The 19,820-nt window shown below is 43.3% G+C and overlaps 1 protein-coding gene across 2 annotated transcripts in view; it reads left to right on the forward strand.

Annotated features, from left to right (window-relative positions):
- NPTN (neuroplastin) overlaps positions 1-13,724 on the forward strand; it is a 110,954-nt gene extending 97,230 nt beyond the window's left edge. For both annotated transcript variants that reach the window (XM_073619081.1, XM_073619082.1), the window contains 2 exons: positions 1,816-1,885; positions 11,302-13,724. In XM_073619081.1, the coding sequence (XP_073475182.1) occupies positions 1,816-1,876 (61 nt within the window). In that variant the 3' untranslated portion in view covers positions 1,877-1,885; positions 11,302-13,724. The remainder of the gene's footprint in view (positions 1-1,815; positions 1,886-11,301) is intronic.
- The last annotated feature ends 6,096 nt before the right edge of the window (positions 13,725-19,820 follow it).

Consider the following 19,820-nt stretch of genomic DNA (forward strand, 5'->3'; position numbering starts at 1 on the left):
ACACACACTCACTCTCTCTTACACACACTCTCTTACACACACACTCTCACACACACACACTCTCTCACTCACACACACACTCTCTCACTCACACACACACTCTCTCACTCACACACACACTCTCTCACTCACACACTCTCTCTCTTACACACTCTCACACACTCTCACACACACGCACACTCTTACACACACACACACACTCTCTTACACACACACACACACACACTCTCTTACACACACACACACGCACACTCTCTCTTACACACGCACTCTCTCTTACACACGCACACACTCTCTCTTACACACGCACACACTCTCTCTTACACACGCACACACTCTCTCTTACACACGCACACACTCTCTCTTACACACGCACACACTCTCTCTTACACACGCACACTCTCTCTTACACACGCACACTCTCTCTTACACACGCACACTCTCTCTTACACACGCACACTCTCTCTTACACACGCACACTCTCTCTTACACACGCACACTCTCTCTTACACACGCACACTCTCTCTTACACACGCACACTCTCTCTTACACACGCACACTCTCTCTTACACACGCACACTCTCTCTTACACACGCACACTCTCTCTTACACACGCACACTCTCTTACACACACACACACTCTCTTACACACACACACACACACTCTCTTACACACACACACACTCTCTTACACACACACACACACTCTCTCTTACACACACACACACACTCTCTCTTACACACACACACACACTCTCTCTTACACACACACACACACTCTCTCTTACACACACACACACACACACTCTTACACACACTATCTTTCTCTCACTCACTAACACACTCTAACACTTTTGGGAGCAGAGGTCATTAAAGCCTAGTTGCCCAGACTTCATTTAGCAAGGTCAGTAAATTAGATAACTAATTTGCCTACATAAATCTCATAATTAGATATTATAGTAGGCCATTATTTGGTACAATTTTATTACCCAACAGAGTTGAGTATGTATTGGAAAATAGAATAACAAAGCTGAAAAACCTTTTTAAATCTTCAGATCCATCTCCCTTTTCAAGCACCTCCTGCGCACTGACAATATGTGCAGAAGAGAAAATTGAGAAGGGTATGATGGCAGGCTGTGGGGGTGCTAGGGCAAGTGTGATCATTGCAGGAGAGCAGACTGAGTTTCCAGCACGGTGTAAAGAATTGACCAAGGTGTGTTCCCCTGCTTAGTGTGGTTCGTTTTTAATAGGAAAGCATAGGGACTAGGAGGAACACCAGGGATTTCAATACAAAGCAAAAAAGATACTTTTCATACAAATATATGGTACATCAGGAATATGAAATGTTGGGTTTACATATTATTTAATGTTTAGTAAGAGAAACAAAAGAATATTTTTGCATTTTCATCTGGCTGTTTTATCAAAAACAGTTTCAGGCCTCAACCGTTTAACTTCAACTTTGTACACAGACAGAAGTTGAATGATGGAGTTCATTAAGAGAAATGGTCTAAAAGCATGCTACTTCTGTGTGCTCTCCTTGGAAAACCTATATTCCTCCCAGTCATTAGTGGATGCTGTGTTGCATGTTTAATTATAAAATTAATTTTCTAAATGGAAAAACATAAAACATTAGCTTAAATTAACGCAAAAAAAGTCAGTTTTGCTGTAGTTTTCTAGTCTAAATGTAGTCTTTTGCTACCAATGTCAAATCTTTCATCAGCTCACTTGTTTTCTTCTAGCAAAATGTTATTTTGCTGCTCCTAAATTATGCGATTTGTGGATTCTGATTTATCTTTTCTCATATCTTTTCTTCAGGAAGAGTAACTCTACAAATAACCACAAAGATAAAAATTTGAGGCAAAGAAACACTAGCTAAACAAATTCTGTGAGTAATATATTGTTTATACTTAATCATGTAACCTATAGTGAAAGGTTCACAACACATGGAATTGTATATGATTTAATGTTTTCACATGCAGTTGCCATTTTGTCTGGTGTGCAGTGTGGATAACGGACTACACAATTAGGATAGTTTCTCTGTCTAGAAGAGGCTATCATTTGTCAAGAATCTCTTTACTTTAGCAAATTTTGAACCAACAATATGGCGTTTTGCATGTACCTTAATAAAAAGGATGTGTCTGTTTTTAATATGCTTTGCTGAAGTAAAGGCTGATTCTCAGGGTGTCTTAGCTTCTTCAATTGATTTAATTAAATGGAATAAAGAATTGATTTAAAAAAAAATTTGTTTATGTAAAATAGTTTTTTATGATTACAATTAATATATCTAAACTGAAAGCAGTGGTTGAGAGGTAAACTCATATAACACAATCTACATTTAGGCAGTGAACATGGAGATTGGAGAAAAATATCCAGAGGCAAAGGATTGACTAAGAGGGTAGTAGGGTCTAGATCTTGGCACCACTTTGTGTAAGAGGTAATCACAATAAGGAATGTAACCTCGTGAGGATGGGCAGGGGAATAGCCCTGATATGTTTAAAGGGTGATTTTTAAAGAGCCATTAGAACCAAATTCAAAACCCAAGTAGTTACATGAGGTTGTATAGGAGGAACTACAAGAGACTCCCTGTACAAAAGTCTTAACTGACAAATAGGCTAATGGACTTTGAAATAAGGTCGCAAGGATGAGGTATTTGTACTTGCATGGTACTCGGGACCTAATCCTCATCCAAGCCTTTTTAGAGAGTGGTCAGGATTCTTCCCATTAAATATTTTCTAGGGTGAAATACTTGTTCTTCGCTCCAGGTGAAATAAGCTTCCCATGTGAGATCATAAACCCCATAGGAGAGAGACTTTTAATTCTAGCTTTTACTTGCGTGGGAATTACTGATTTAGGGACCCCTGTCTCCCCTGAACTGGTTTTCAACAGCCATGCTGTTAAAACCAGTTTCTGGGAAGCAGTCTCAGGTATTTGGGACAGGAGATCTGAAAAAGCCCATGGAGTGTCTGCCAGTAGTTTAACCACATCCACCTGGGCCATTTGGGTGGTTTGAGAATAGTCAGAATACCCTCCATCTCAATTCTGGAGAATTATGAGTAAGAGAATACTACAGGCCACCCTGAAACTGTTAGTGGATTGGGAGCTGGAGCAACCCGATGTAGCGGGACTGTATCCCCTGAAGTTTGGAGCCAAAATATTGTACTGCTTAATGGGAGCAACGTAATAACACCAGATAGAAACCTTAAGTTACAACCAGCTCCACAACTTGCAGTTATAAGGTGCATTTTTTTTTTTTTTTTTTAATTTAGAAAAGAGGTTCTCAACCAACCATTTTTCCTAAACGTCTTTCAGGGCCACATCCGAGAGAGTGGCTCCTCCCAGCAGGTAACAGGAACCACCAACTCCACCAATGTTTTAAAAAGGAGGCTTCACCCACATCTTGACAATATTTGTTTCCTCCAGCAGGGGAACACCTGGTAGGAATCCAGTGGCTCTTAGGTTCTGTCCTGAGAGACCAGGCTTCCTGCACCATAATTACCTTTTTTTCTCCAGAGAAGTCCAGTCCTCCTATTCCACACCTGAGGTGGCCAGTGGATGGGCTCCTTCTCCCCCTTTTTGTGATCAGGGAGAGCCTGTACTGTGTATGAGGTGCCGCTCCTAGACAGCGGCAGGCGTCTTTCTAGGGCTAGCCTGCCGGCCCGTTTGGATGCGCAGCCGCCATCTGGTAGCAGAGTGGGGACTCCCCGGCCGGATGTGAGGTATCCGGCTGGGACGGCGCTCGTGCTTCAGGCACACAGCGTCAGTTCCACCTGTAAGACTCAAGGGGAGGAGGCAGGATCGGGACTGGAGCCTATATCCCTTTTTAGCCACGTGGGAACGCTGCAGCCCGTTATAGAGGAGCTGGTCACAGCAGTAAGTGGCACAGGCACCAGCAAGGCCCACATAAGGGGTGGTTATGTTACCTTGCCTTGTTACTGAGGAGAAAGCCTGACTCACTGAGATGGTTTGCTTTTGTGTTTTTTCTTGTTATGGCACGCTAAGAGCTCTGACCTGGCAGTTAAAAAGAGATACCCTTCTTGTAAAGCAAAGTTTCCAGAATGATGGAAGAGGCCTCTTTGTAAAACATGCATTGACTCCCTGGTCAAAGAGGTATCTACTTCTGCATGCAGCGATTTAATCGCATCAATTAAAGAGCTGGATGCTACTATTCAACTTTTTCACTCTTCACTAGCAAACCTGTCTCTAAATCAGCGGTCTACCTCAGAATTCTCACAGGGCTCCTGGTGGTGGAGGCTGAAGTGGGTTCTCTTACCCAAGAGGGACATTCCCCCTCTCATACCAAGAAAGATTTGGAGGAAAAAGAGGAGGAAGGGGTAGAATATGCACCCTCCAAGTACAAGTTGTCTTTAGAACAAGTAGATGGACTGTTAAAGGCAATTTGTGCTACTTTGGGTTTATGAGACGAAAGGAAAGAATTATTTCTACATAACCGAATGTATGCTGGTGTTAGTGAGCCTAAAGGTCGCACCTTTCCAGTACACTCGGTGATCTGAGTCTTTCTTTCCAAGAGTCCATTAACCGCTCCAGCCCTGGAAGATTTTACCCCCTTTCTGACCAGAGCACTTTTTGCGATTCGGCACTGCATCGCTTTAACTGACAATTGCGCGGTCATGCGACGTTGCACCCAAACAAAATTGATGCCCTTATTTTTCCACAAATAGAGCTTTCTTTTGGTGGTATCTATTTGATCACCTCTGCGTTTTTTATTTTTTGCGCTATAAACAAAAAAAGAGCGACAATTTTAAAAAAACGCAATATTTTTTACTTTTTGCTATAATATCCCCCCAAAATATATAAAAAAAATGTTCTCAGTTTAGGCCGATATGTATTCTACATATTTTTGGTTAAAATCGCAATAAGCGTACATTTGTTTGCACAAAAGTTATAGCGTCTCTAGAAAATAGGGGATAGATTTATGGCATTTTTATTATTCATTTTTTTTTTTCTTACTAGCAGTGGCGGCGATCTGCGATTTTTATCGTGACTGCGACATTATGGTGGACACATTGGACAATTTTGACACGTTTTTGGGACCATTGGCATTTATACAGCGATCAGTGCTATAAAAATGCATTGATTACTGTAAAAATGTCACAGGCAGGGAAGGGTTTAACACTAGGGGGTGATAAAGGGGTTAGTTGTGTTCCCTAGTGTGTGTGTTCTAACTGAAGGGGGAGGGGACACTGTATGGGAGATGACAGATCGCTGTATAAACAGACAATCTGTCTCTTCTCCCCTCAGAGAACCGGAAACTGTGTTTTACACACACACAGATCCCGGTTCTCCTGTGGCAGCAGTGATTGTGGGAGCCCGGCGGGGGCGAGCAGCAGACACGCGCACCTAGTGGCCACAGGGCAAAGCGATGTAACATAATGTCGTTTCGCCCAGCCGTGCCATTCTGCCGCAGTACCACTGCGGCAGCTGGTCGGCAAGTGGTTAAAGGCACTTTCCTTTTAAAGAAGACCCAGCTCCGCTTTGGAATAAAGTTCCTAAACTTGATGCAGCCTTTTCACAGGTTTCTAGATCAACTGACCTGGCATTCTCTACCCTATCAACGGCTGTGGCTTACATTTCCAGATGCATCAGCATAATCTATAAGGATGACCGCAAGATCTGCAGCCCTAGCCAACTAGGCCAGGAAAGCTCTGTGCTTGAACGCCTGGCCGGGAGATGCGGCATCCAAAAGTAAACTTTGCAGTATTCCGTTCATGGGGGATTTGTTATTTGGGCCTGACTTAGATTTGTTTCTAGATAGGACAGCTGACAAGAAAAGATCATCTCCTGTTAAAAAGAAAAAGCAACCTGCTTGATGTCTTTTTCAATCTCAAGGGGCTCAGGAGCAAGACAGCAAGCCGCAAGGGAAAAGGAATTGGTCAGTGCAGAAGGCTAAAGGCAAAGGTGGGCACCTTTTCCATCTTCCTGCGTCAGCCAACAAGAAGCAATGACACTTCATTGCCGGTGGGAGGAAGACTTCAGGGATTCCTTTCCCTATGGGCAAGCATGACAAGAAATCAATATTTTTTAACCAAGCTGTCCCAGGGAAGAGCTTCATCAGGGATTCTACTCCCATGTTTTTCTGATGAGGAAGCCATTCGGAAGTTTTCATCTTATCCTCAACTTAAAACCACTAAACAGGTCCGTGACATACAAAGGATTTCATATGGACTCGATCTTTATAATCCGGAATCTATCGACACAGGGATGCTTCATGGCGTTGATGTGTATCTTCTTATTCCTATATCTCCCCAGTCTCAAATGCTTCTGAGGTTGGGGGAGGATATACTACATCTGCAATTCAAAGCCCTCCCATTTGGTCTTTCAATGGCGGAAGCTCTCGCCCCACTTCCTCTTCAGGGGATCGCCATATCTGGACTATCTTTTTTTTTTTTTTTTTTTGCCCCTTCCAGGGAGAAGTTGCAAGAGGATTTGGGCCGGGCCCGCAGTCATTTGGAAACATTGGGTTGGATTGTGAATCTTCAAAAATCTAATTTCAATCCAGCTCAGCAGGTTTTTAGGTTACCAGATAAACTCGGTGGAGCACAGAATCTTCCTTCCGGAAGAAAAGAGGAAAGTCAAGGATGTAGCAGCTATGCTATAAGACAAATCAAGTGACGGTCAGAAAGATTATGTGGGCCTTAGGAACCCTCATCTCAGCTTTGCTTGCCATTCAATGGGCAATGCTTCATTTCAGACCACTTCAAAGTTTTCTCCTGACAGTATGGGATCACAGTCCAGAATCCCTAAACACGTTAGGATACCCATCAGGATAAAGAGGTCTTGTCAAAAGGACTGCTATGGTCCTTTTTGGTCGAAAGAAGAGTGACAACAGATGCCAGAGTGTGGGATGGGGAGCCCACTGGGATCAGAATCTGGCGCAAGGAGTTTGGTCTGGAGCAGAAGCGGCCAGTTCCTCAAATTGGAGGGAGTTGAGGGCAGTCGCCGTATCGTTGGCTGCCTTCTTACAAGCCTTCCAGGGGTACCATGTACAGATTTTATCATACAACGCCACTACAGTGGCCTACTTGAATAAATGGGGGCCTAAGAAGCAAGGCCCTTCAGTTAGTTACTGGCAACAAAAATCCTGGAGTGGGCAGAAAATCAGTTTCTTTCCTCATCAGCATTCCATCTCAATGGCACATTAAACGTGGCAGATTTCTTGAGCAGGCAGCAAATTCTGGAGGCAGAGGGGACTTTGAATACAGAGATTTTTGCTTTGATTGCCAGGACTTGAGGACAACCACAGGTGGACCTGTTTGCATCAAGAAAGAATGCGCCGCTCCCTCAATTCTTTTCTCTTCACAGAGATGACGGTGCTCTGGGGACAGATGCCTCGGCGCATCCTTGGAAGTTTCACCTGGGGTAGCCCCCCTTTTCAGCTAATCCCGCTGGTATTGAAGATGCAGAGAGAAAAAACTTCGGTAATTCTGATTACTCCATTCTGGCCAAAGCCTGGTTCTCCTCCAATCAAACTGTTCTGGCATCTTCCTCTTAGAAGGGATTTACTGCTTCAGGGCCCAGTGAATTACTCGGATGTAGCCAGATTAGCCCTCACTGCCTGGTATCTGAGGAGCAACTATTAAGGAGTAAGGGGTTTCCAGAACCATTAGTGGCTACTCTGCTTTCAAGTAGAAAGAAATTAACTAGAGCTATTTATACAAATGTGTGGAAGGTCTACAATTCTTGGTGCTGTTCCACAAAATGAGCCTTGGAAGAGATTGCGTCAGTACCAGAATTCTTACAGAATGGCGCAGATAAGGGTTTGACAATTGGTACTCTTGAGGTGCAAGTGGCCGCCTTTTAGAAGTGTTTTTGGAGAGCGATTTCTTTGAAGCCCTTGGTTGCCAGATTTTTTTTAGGGCTCTAGTTCGATCCAGGGCAGCCCATACAAAGCACTTTCCAAATTGGGATCCATCAGTGGTTCTGCAAGCTTTCACAAAAGACCCGTTTGAACCATGGGAGTCATTTTCTTTAAGAAATCTAATCTTCAAAACAGTGTTTCTGGTTGCAGTTAGATCCACAAGAAGAATCGGTGAATATGCACTATCAATTAAGGAGCCTTTCCTGTCCATATTCACATATAACCTTATTCTTAAAATGGATTGGAGCTTTTTGCCTAAAGTAGTGTCCGTTAAACGTTCTCGGGAGATTATCTTGCAAACATTTTGTTCTAACCCTGCAGGGGATAAGGAGGGACTGTTTCACAATTTAGATGTGAGAAGAGTTCTATTGCGTTACCTAGAGGTAACAAAGGACTTTAGGTCTTTTTTTTCGGGCAACAAGAAAGGTCACCAAGCATTTAAGGCAGGGGTAGGCAACCTTGGCCCTCCAGCTGTGCTGAAACTACAAATCCCATCATGCCTCTGCATCTAGGAGTCATGCCTCCTTCTCCCTGTACAAGAGAGTCCATGCTGATTCTTTATCTAATGAGGAGGCTGAAGGTAGCGAGGAAGATGTTCAACTACATGTGTCACCTGTCTGACTGTACAGGATATTAACGTAGAGCTTGGCTTCCACGGCTGGCCATGTTCCCTGGTCCATGAAGGACTGGAACACTCCTTTGCAGCCTGAAAGACTGCTATCTGTTGTCATTACTTTCCAGTGTTAGTAAAGAAAAGACTTCCCAATTGTTGGGGTGGACCTGGGATCCACCAAGAAAGGAAGCTCCTTGCTTGGCTGTACAGGAGCAGTCAAGAGATGAGTATATGTTTTTTCCAGGTCGAAAAATGTATCGTGGAGAGCTCTTGCATGAAATTGGGCAAATGGTACAGCCTCAAAGAAGGCTAACATGAGGCCTAGAACCTCATGGAGAATCTCGCGGGATGTCTCTGATCTCAATTCTCAAGTGTGGGCTCTGAGAGAATTTGCTTTTCTGAAGAAAAGGAAAATCTTTTGCTTGGGAAGTGTCCAGGACCAGACCCAAGTATTTCAGGCAAAGAGAAGGATAAAGAGCAGACAAGATTTTTTTTTTTTTTTTTTTTTATCACCCAACCAAAATCCTGGAGCATTTGAATTGTCAGACATCAAAGAAATTCTGGACAGCCGCACTCCAAAGATATTTGCCTTTATTCAATAAGGTTTCATCCAAAATACAAGTCACAGCAAAGTGGAACAAAGCTTACACGTTTCGCATTACAAGGAGTGCTTAGTCATAGCTATATAAGCACTCCTTGTAGTGCGAAACGCGTAAACTTTGTTCCACTTTGCTGTGACCTGTATTTTGGATGACACCTTATTGAATAAAGGCAAAGATCTTTGGAGTGCGGCTTTTGAGAATTTTTTTGATGTCTAACTGCCATAGCATTGCCAGCACCTGGACTTCTAGACTGAAGGAGATGCCTTTTACCTTGATCTGACCCACGTGGAGTGGTGATACTCTCTCTAGCATTTGAATTGTCCTGTGGATTTGTTGACAGCTGAAAGGAAAGAGGAGTCCTTCGGGAAAAGGATTTCTAGAAAGCCTGTGACCTAGATGCCCTGAGTTCTGAGAAGGGCAAGAAGAGGTATTGGGACCTTTGTGAATAGTCTGGGGGAAAAAAAGTATATGCCAAAGGGCATTGCAACAAACTGTGGAAGTGATTGTCTGCCACTGTGAGGCGCAGAAAGTGCTGACGAGGTAGATAAATGTGAAAATGCAGATGGGCATCATGGATGCCATGTCTCCAGAGAAGCAAATACTGAACGTGTGGATTCCATGTGCAATTTAAAAGTTTTGTTGAGGGATTTTAAAGGGTTAGTTTAATACAAAGGGTTAGTTTAGTACAAAAACGGTCTATGCAGGTAAGGAGTGTTTTTAATAGATAAACTGTGCAGCTCACTAAAGTTGAATAATGCCCTTGCTATGGGTGTAGGTCATTTGAATACCTCCTGAAGCCTGACTGAAATACTCCCAGGACATAGCTAAGTAAGTCCCAATAGTTACTTCTCACCACCTCCATCGCAGGAGTGAGCTTTTTCTCTGATTCAAACACCTTCACATGCTGTTTCTCTTCCCTGATGCAGTAGCTCTGAGCTCAGCGTTTACTGCTCACCACTATTACAGGTGTAAGCTCTCAATGACAAGGCCTCACTTGGCAACATCCTGGGAACATTTCAGTCAGGCTTCATGAGGTACATAAATGGCATACACCTTATAGAAAGGACATTATTTAACTTTAGCCATAGTGGCACAGTTTGTTTTTATCTACAGATGCCCCTTATCTGCATAGGCAGTTTTTTTGGTAAAGGTGAGCTAACCCTTGAGGTGCAGAACAAGACTACTACTTTTTTGTTAGGCTTTGGAACCATGAACAGGTTTGAATAAAATAGTTTGATTTCGTCTTGTGGTGATTATGGGAACTGCTACTCTCTGGGACAAGATGGTTCTGGGCATTCTGCAAATCTGTATTTGGACAGCTTTTGGTGGATTTTAGAGCAGAACATGTCATATGTGCTAGGACATCCACCCAAAATAGAGTGGAAGGTAGTTGCTGTAACTGCTCTGTTAAAGTACAATCCTAAAAAAAGGGTCATGTTGGTTATGCATTGCCCTAATCCTGTTAGCTGCAGCCTGACATACTGAAATTGCAGCAATAGTTGGTTGCAGGGCTGCGCCTGCCAAAGTAAAGAGAGCCTTTGAGAGCATCTCAAACTCTGCAGAATCTTTAACAGAAGGAACTTCAACAGGTACTGTGAGATGGGTTGCAGGAAAGAAAATCGCTCAGTCTGTGGCCAGCTTAACTCTTGTACTTATGTCTATCTGCAACCTTATTGGAGAGAGTTTCAATTACTTGTGTTACTATGTAACCCATAAGGTGGGGGGAAGGGTGTTACAAAAACAGGACACAAAGGTAAGTAAGATTGTCGAAGTTTCTTACCCTTCACCACTCATCTAAGAATGTGCATTATTAGCAAGGGTTCTGAACACGTCTGTTCTGAAGGGACATCTTCTGAAGAGTAACAGACTGCAATAAACACCTGACAAAAGCTCCAACCCTTTCTCACTCTATGCAAACCATATACAGTTTGGCCTTATTTCTAATTGCAGTGGGTAGCTTTGTAACAATCACTTTACTTGTGCTGTGCACAACTCATGCTACCTGGAAATCTTAAGCATCAAAGAAGACTCCATATCCAGAATGGAGTTTAGGTAGCCAGGTATTTGGAATTGTCGTCAGCAGGAGAGCACCCATGTTTTTACTAATTGAGTAATACCCTGATAATCAGTGCTGAATGTTTTTCTGTAACCAATATGTCAACCATGCATGCGTTCAATATTTTTTTTTTTTTCCCTCTTCTATCATTTAGACATTCATGGATTTGGACAGACCACACTACTCATTCTCCCTCTGAAGAGCTGGCATTGCTGAAATCAAAGTTCAGATTTCTTCAATATTCCTATTTTGTGTCCGTGTGTTTTTATTTAAAAAAATTACTTTATGGGACTGAGGGTACAAAACCATTTTCTTAAAAGCATGCCTTATAAAGCCTTCAAGGCGAATAAAACTGATGGGGTATTATAAGGAGCTTCAACAATAGAGTGCATATGCAGCTTTGTGTGCTGTGGCTTTTTTTCGAAGTTCACTTATGATATATATATATATGTGTGTGTATAAAGAGAGAAAATATAAGCCTTCAAGAGGGCATAGCTGGGCTGTGAGCAGGTAATGCATGCATGGTGTTTTTATTTTTTTTTGGTCTGTATTTCTGTATGTTCTCAGCTCCACTGAGCAGGGTTTACCAAACCCCTACTGTAATAAGGCTTAATGTGTACTATAGCTGCTATGTGACCAATCAAAAAGCCTTTTTGGAACACCTAGTTGAGAAAGTAGGTGGTCAATTGAAGCACTCTCTTCATGGCCCAGATTTTTTATTTTTTTTTTTGTAATCATCTAAATGGGGATTGTTTGTCACAGAAGCATGATTCCACTGCTACAGGTATTTTAAAGTCTGGTACACACAGTGGTGTAGCGTGGGTTGTCAGCACCCGGGGCAAAGCAAATAATTTGCTCCCCCTAACCTGCAGACTTTTAGCACTCCCCGAGTCCCTTTAAATGCAATAGTACTGACCTACCTGATTCCTATACTGACCACTTCACTAACCTACTTGATTTCAACACTGACCATTACACACTACACTGACCACTATACTGTCCACTACACTGACCACCATACTATACTGTCCACTACACTATACTGACCACCATACTACACTAACTGACTTTCTCTTTCTCTCCAACCCCCCCCCCCCGACCAGTAACACAACTCTTACGAGGGAGTCTCACTCACCTTCGTGTCTGGCTGGCCTGCATCAGTCCGGAGGAGGAGAAGACAGCGGCGGCTCACATTGCTTCTCTCCCCCCGTCCCCTGCGCTGTAGCTGCCATATTCAGTGTCCGGCGCACCGCACTGTGATTGGGCTTATGGGGGTCATGTGCGGAGGCGGGACTTCAGGAGCGATTGTGGACAGGCCAGCTCTACGCCTCACATGACCCCCCATACACCCAATCACAGGGTGCCGGGGACACCGGAATTTAAAATTGTCGCACCCGGGGCCACGGCACACCCTGCACACCCCGCGCTACGCCACTGGGTACACACGATCGGGTTGTTGGCCAACAGAGCGTCAGACTTTTGTCCAAAGGGCGTGTGCCAGGAACTTGTCTTGCATACTAATGGTACACAATTGTAGGTCAATGAACACAAAAGTAGTGACGTACTACGAGGAATTTCAGCTCTTGAGCACCACCCTTTGGGTACCTTCTGCTAATTTCATGTTTGGTGAGCATTGATTCCGAGCATGTGTGTTTGTACTTTCAACTTTTGTGTGACGGACTTGTGTACAGACGATGGGAAAATCTGTCAACAGATCGTTGTCCGCCGAAAATTTACTAGCCTGCCATCCAACAGTTGTTAGCCGAAAGTTGGACAACAATTGTCTGAAGGAGCGTACTAACAGTCGGATTTTAGGACAACAGTCTGTCAACAGACAATCCCCTGCCAACAATCGGATCGTGTGTACAAAGATTAAGAGTCTGATGCAACCCTGCCACTTGGAAATTGTGTGAAGCAACATTTTTTATTACACTTGTCTATAAACTGTGTTTTTCTTGTACTGGAGTACAATACTTTATTTCTTGAAATACCCAGTACCTTGCACAAAATGTTATGACTGGACAGAATGCTGTAGAAAAGGGCTTAATTCTCTGCTGTGCGGCTGCTACAGAAAATATATTTGAGCTTAGTGGAATATGTGACCATGTGCAGAACTGCTCCAGTGTAATGAGGTAAACCAGTTGGCTTGTTGGTGCATATAAATGATATGTCCAGTACTTTAGAAAATAGACCAATATATACATATATATAGGTGGGATGCTTTATAAGTGAACATTGGTTCAAACATGTATATTATTAAATCCTTTTGCACTGTTATGTCCAAAATGTAAATTTTAGCAGGCAGAATTTTTATAAGTTATAATATATATATTTTTTTTTCTTTTGTTTTGAAGGGGGTTTGTGTTAATTTGGGTTATTTAAAAATTGTACATGGTTCTTTATAGCATGGTTCTATTCTATGCAACTAGATGTAAATGTGTCCGTATATCAGAGCTGTAATATCTTCTACTGGGCAAAAGGGGTGGGGGAATGTTCTAGTTGCATGAACCCATGGATTGTGCAATTGAAGTGTAATGTGTGTGGCAAAATAACACTTGATAAAGTGACTAAAACAAACGTTTTGTACCTGTGTGCTGCATTTTGTTCTGGTTAGTTCTCTGTGAGTTTGTGTAGTTCTTTTTCAACAGCCTCAACAAATGCTGGGAAATGCTGGTCTAGCAGGCACAGCTTGATAAACTGGCCAAGATCCGCTGTACTGAAGGGGAGGTTCTGATGAGCGCTACTTGGACAGGTCATGTTTCCTTTCAGGAGAGACTACAAACACAGCTTAAATTGTAACATACTGTATGCTATACGTCTATAGTTTAGCAGATTAGTTAAAAAATCTTTCCAGGTAAGCAGTATATTTAATTCAGCCCTCGTTCATATTGAATGCGGCTTTGAAATCATGCAACTTCTTCTGAAATCGCACAATTTCAAAGCTGTATGTCAGTGTGAATTTGAAGACATCTGTGTGGCTTTATGCACAGATGTCTATGCAAGTTGAACACTAAATCACCAAAAGTAGTGCAGGAACTACTTTTTCAAATTGATGCCGCATCGCAAAGTCTGTGTCGCACCGATTTGAACAGTGCCATTGCTGACAATAAGGTGCGATTTGCTCTGTCAAATCGCATGACAAGTCACTGCAGTGTGAACAAGGGTTTAGACAGTTCCTGGCCACATCAGTCATATATTTCACATTTGATGTCAGATCAAAAAAAAACTTAATATCTTCATATAATTTCAAATGTACAGTTGTGCTCATAAGTTTACATACCCCGGCAGAATTTGATTTCTTGGCCATTTTTCAGAGAATATGAATAACACACAAACTTTTCTTTCACTCATGGTTAGTGTTTGGCTGAAGCCATTTATTATCAATCAACTGTTTACTCTTTTTAAATCATAATGACAACATAAACTACCCAAATGACCCTGATCAAAAGTTTACATACCCCAGTTCTTAATACCGTGTATTGCCCCCTTTAACATCAATGACAGCTTAAAGTATTTTGTGGTATTTGTGGATGAGACTCTATCTTCTCAGATGGTAAAGCTGCCCATTCCTCTTGGCAAAAAGCCTCCAGTTCCTTTAAAATTCTTGGGCTGTCTTGCATGAACTGCACGTTTTGAGATCTCTCCAGAGTGGCTCAATGATATTGAGGTCAGGAGACTGAGATGGCCACTGTAGAACCTTCACTTTATTCTGCTGAAGCTAATGACAAGTCCACTTAGTCTTGTGTTTTGGATCACTGTCATGTTGGAATGTCCAAGTATGTCCCATGTGCAGCTTCCTGGCTAATGAATGCAAATGTTCCTCCAGTATTTTTTGATAACATACTGCATTCATCTTGCCATCAATTTTGACCAAATTTCCTGTGCCTTTGTAGCTCACACATCCCCAAAACATCAGCGTTTCACAGTAGGAATGGTATACATTTCATCATAGGCCTTGTTCTTGTTGATTCCTCTCCAAATGTAGCGTTTCTGGTTGTGGCCAAAAAGCTAAATTTTGGTCTCATCACTCCAAATGACTTTGTGCCAGAAAGTTTGAGGCTGGTCTCTGTGCTGTTTGGCATATTGTAAGCGGGATACTTTGTGGCATTGGCATAGTAATGGCTTTCTTCTGGCAACTCGACCATGCAGCCCATCTTCAAGTGCCTCCTTATTGTGCATCTTGAAACAGCCACACATGTTCCCAGAGTCCCGTATTTCACAATGAAGTTATTTGTGGGTCTTTCAATACATCCCAAACTATTTTCCTGGCAGTTGTGGCTGAAATTTTAGCTGGTCTACCTGACCGTGGTTGTTTCAACAGAACCCCTCATTTTCCACTTCTTATTTAGAGTTTGAACACTGCTGTTTGGCAGTCTCAATTTCTTGGATATCTTTTTATATCCCTTTCCTGTTTTATACAGTTCAACTACCTTTTTCCGCAAATCCTTTGACAATTCTTTTGCTTTCCCCATGACTCAGAATCCAGAAAAGTCAGTGCAGCACTGGATGAAAGCTGCAAGCGTCTGTCAGGAGTCCAGAAACTCATTGACCTTTTATATACACACACTAATTACAAGCAAACAGATCACAGGTGAGGATGGTTACCTTTTTAATAGCCATTCAAACCCCTTTTTGTCAACTTGTGTGCATGTTATCAGAACACAATCACCAGGGTATGTAAACTTTTGATCAGGGTCATTTGGGTGGTTTTTGTTGCCATTATGATTTAAAGAGTAAACACAATTGATAATAAATGGCTTCAGCCAAACACCATGAGTGAAAGAAAAGTTTCTCATCGTACATCACGGGACACAGGGCCATATGGGCTATAGGCCACCTTCAGGTGATAGACACTGGCACACCCTAAGACAAAAAGTGCACTCCCTATATAACCCCTCCCACTACTGGGAATACCTCAGTTTTTTCGCTAGTGTCTAAGGTGTTGGTCACGAGTAAAGATGTGCTGTGCTGTGCTGAGCTCCACTGGAACAATCCTTGCTGGGGCTAGCCATGCAGACCTGATCCATTGAAAGTGTCTTTTTTGGCCGAGTTGAATGGTACCTGGGCCTCGTATCCAAAAAAATGAGGTCTTGCCTGTAACGCTTCTCTTTTTTGAGAGCTGGACCCCAGGATCCAGTACTTTTTGGTAGTAAGGCTATTACAGGTTCAGGATAGTGGGTTTCTTCGAAGATCTCCAGCTCCTGAAGGTTTAACGGAACCCACCGTGAAGGGTGAAGATTGGGTCTGTTGATTTACCACAGAAAACCCTGTGGCGGGAAAGGTAAGTGGAGTTTTCAAAAATTTAAAAAATTTTGTTATGAATGTCTCCTTTAAATTGTAAATGTTGTCATACCTATGTGATCACCACTGGGGGCTGTATTGAGCACTCACGTCTCATGCTTCTCAGAAAGCCACACTGTGATCCAGGAAGCAGAAGTCCTTCCTCCTCCGGCCAGCAGCAAGACCTCCGGTAAGCCTGGGGGGGGGGGGGGTCCCTCTCTCCACCCAGACGCCCCATGTGCAGTTTTTTCTCCCCATCCTTGGGGGGTTGGGGGAGCGCCAGATTTGAAAAAAAAAAGGCACGGACGCCGCTCGGTGGCTTCCAGCTCCCCCCATCCTGGGATCCCCATAGGATCAGGAGCGTGGGAAAAGCGCATTTTTAAAAGTTACAGGGGAAAGGCTGTAGATGACGGGGCTTAGCGCTGCATTGGCGTCCTCTAACGTTCAGCGTGGGGAAGGAGGTTTTAAAAGGCACCATTTGTGCTGTTTCATGCTGCTGGAGGGACACAAGCAAAAGTGGTATTAAGGGGTTTGGTGACACAGGCATTCCTTTTTGACATATTTACAGCATCAGGCTGAGCATTAATAGCAGCGATAGAGCTGGACTATTGCTCATGCAGTGGATGCATTCCTTCTGGTAGTGCCTCTTCTTTGTGCATCAGGCTATGAGCGGAAGGGGGGTGAAAAACACCTCAAGAAGGGGCTCTAGAAAGACTACTGCAGTCACACGGCAGCCTAGAACCATCTCAAAAAGATGGCATCCTCCCCTGAAGGTAATATGGCTGGTCAGAGTGAGCCATCAGGAGGGGGCAAGTGTTGCAGCTGCTCTTGACACTGCAGCCCCTATGTATATTACCCAGGAGGTTTTTTCTTTAACCATTTTAAGCTTGGGACAAAAAAGTGATGCTTTATTTGCATTCCAGACTGGGTCTAAGCGTAGCAGGTCCCCGTCCATTGCTCAGGACCCTCATTCTGAGGAACAAGGAGCAAGAGAGGACGATTTGCCTTCTAAGGCCCAGAAAGAGGCTAACGTCTCCTCTTCTGAGGAACCTGATAGAGATATCAGATTTGCAGGTAAGATTGTTGGTACAATCTCTCAGTTGGTCCGCTCTACATTTTTACTGCCAAGCAGCGCAGTCAGGCGATGAGCCCACTTCTAGTTTGGGTTCGCTAAAACCGTCCCAATCTGATCATTCTTTTCCTATCCATTCATGGCTAAGGAAGCTTATGTATTCTGAATGGGAGCACCCAGATAAACAATTTTTCCCTCCAAAAAAGTTTTCAATACTTTATCCTATGGAGGAAGACTTTCATAAGAAATGGGGAATTCCAGCAATTGACGCTGCTATATCCTCTGTAAATAAAAATCTGACTTGTCCAGTTGACAATGTTCATATGCTAAAGGATCCAACAGATAAGAAATTGGAGTTCCTTTTTAAGAACTATATTTCACTTGCAGGTTCAGTCGTTCAACCTATCTCAGTCCTTAAAGGACCAGTTTACAGATGTACTCAGTTATTCCTGATCAGCAGGCCCAGGATTTGGCCTGTATATCAGAAGCATTGTGTTTCACATTAGACGCTATGAAAGATTCTATTCTCCAGGCCTCACGGCTCATGCTACGGCTGGTACATGTGCGTAGAATCCTATGGTTTAAAAATTGGTCAGCTGAAGCGCCATGCAAAAAGCTCTTGGCCAGTTTCCCTTTTCATGGTGAACGGTTGTTCGGTGACGATCTTGATAAGTATATCCAAAGAATTTCTAATGGGAAAAGTTCCCTTTTACCGGTTAAGAAAAAGTTTAAGCATTTTTCTTTTAAACGTACTTCTCCAGTGCCAGGGGCAGCAGCCTCCAGGCAGTCATGACAGCCTCCACCGTCAGATTCAAAAGGGAAACCTCAGAGTCAGTCCCAGGGCCAAAAGAGGACCTGGGGGAGGAAACCCACAAAACAAAATACTAAAGCCTCCTTTTGAAGGGACACCACCGCTCGCTCGAGTGGGGGGAAGGCTTCTATAGTTTTCAAGGGTCTGGCAGGAACAATGTCAAGACAAATGGTTGGCTGTGAGTTCCCGTCTCCTCTTTTTCTCAGATCAAACGTTCCCAGAGATCCAATGAAAAGGAAGTCTCTCTTTCTAGCTCTGGATTATCTCAAGGAGTGACATCGGAGGTCCCCTTGGAAGAGCGAGGTTTGGGTTTTTATTCAAACCTGTTCACGGTTCCAAAACCAAACGGGGATGTCAGACCCATTTTAGATCTCAAACATCTAAACCAGTTTTTAAATATCCGTTCCTTTTGCATGGAGTCAATCCGATCAGTAGTCTCCATCCTACAAGGGGTAAAACTTCTGGCGTCAATCGACATCAAGGATGCTTATCTCCATGTGCCGATTTTCCCCGCTCATCATAAATTTCTACGCTTTGAGGTAGAAAATCTTAATTTTCAGTTTGTAGCTCTACTTTTCGGTATGGCTACTGCACCTCGAGTGTTTACATTGGTCCTGGTTCCTCCTTTAGGTTAAGGGCCAAAGGTATAACTATACTAGCCTACTTAGACAATCTACTCTTGATAGATCAATTGGTAGCCCGCTTAAACCAAACTTTGGTCACCGCAGTCAGCTACCTGGAAGACCTAGGTTGTATTCTCAACCTAGAAAAATCCTTAAAACCATCAAGGAGATTGCAGTACTTGGGGCTGATCATAGATTCAGCTCAGAAGAGGGTGTTTCTGCCCCAGGAAAGGATCAGTTCCATAAAGGAACTAATTCAGTTGGTCAAAACAAAGAAGAATCCTTCTATTCGACTTTGCATGACATTGTTGGGAACGATGGTTGCTGTTTTCAAGGCTGTTCCGCGCAATTTAATTCAAGACTGCTACAAAACAGTATCCTGTCTACTTGAAACAAGAAGGTCCAAGCTCTGGACTTTCCAATGCATTTATCTCCCAATGTGCGTCAGAGCCTCAATTGGTGGTTGATATACAAAAATATTCAAAAAGGGAAATCCTTTCTGCCGGTCACCTGGAAGGTGGTAACAACAGATGCCAGCCTTCTGGCCTGGGGAGCAGTCCTGGACGAAGCATCTGTCCAGGTGAAGCGGTCCAACCTCAGAGGACCTTGCCCAACAATATTCTAGAGATTCGGGCAGTACGCCTGGCCCTGGAGGCCTGCAGACTACGGAATTATCCTGTCAGGATTCAATCTGACAATGCCACAGCAGTGGCCTACATCAATCACCAAGGGGGCACGAGAAGTCATGCGGCCCAGAGAGAGGTGAATCATGTTCTTTCTTGGGCAGAAAGCAACATTCCTTGCCTATCAGCAATTTCCATTCCGGGGATAGAAAATTGGCAGGCGGACTACTTGAGTCGCCAACAATTGTTCCTGGGAGAATGGTC

Source organism: Aquarana catesbeiana, linkage group LG03 (genome assembly GCF_042186555.1).
Source record: "Aquarana catesbeiana isolate 2022-GZ linkage group LG03, ASM4218655v1, whole genome shotgun sequence".
NCBI lineage: Eukaryota > Metazoa > Chordata > Amphibia > Anura > Ranidae > Aquarana > Aquarana catesbeiana.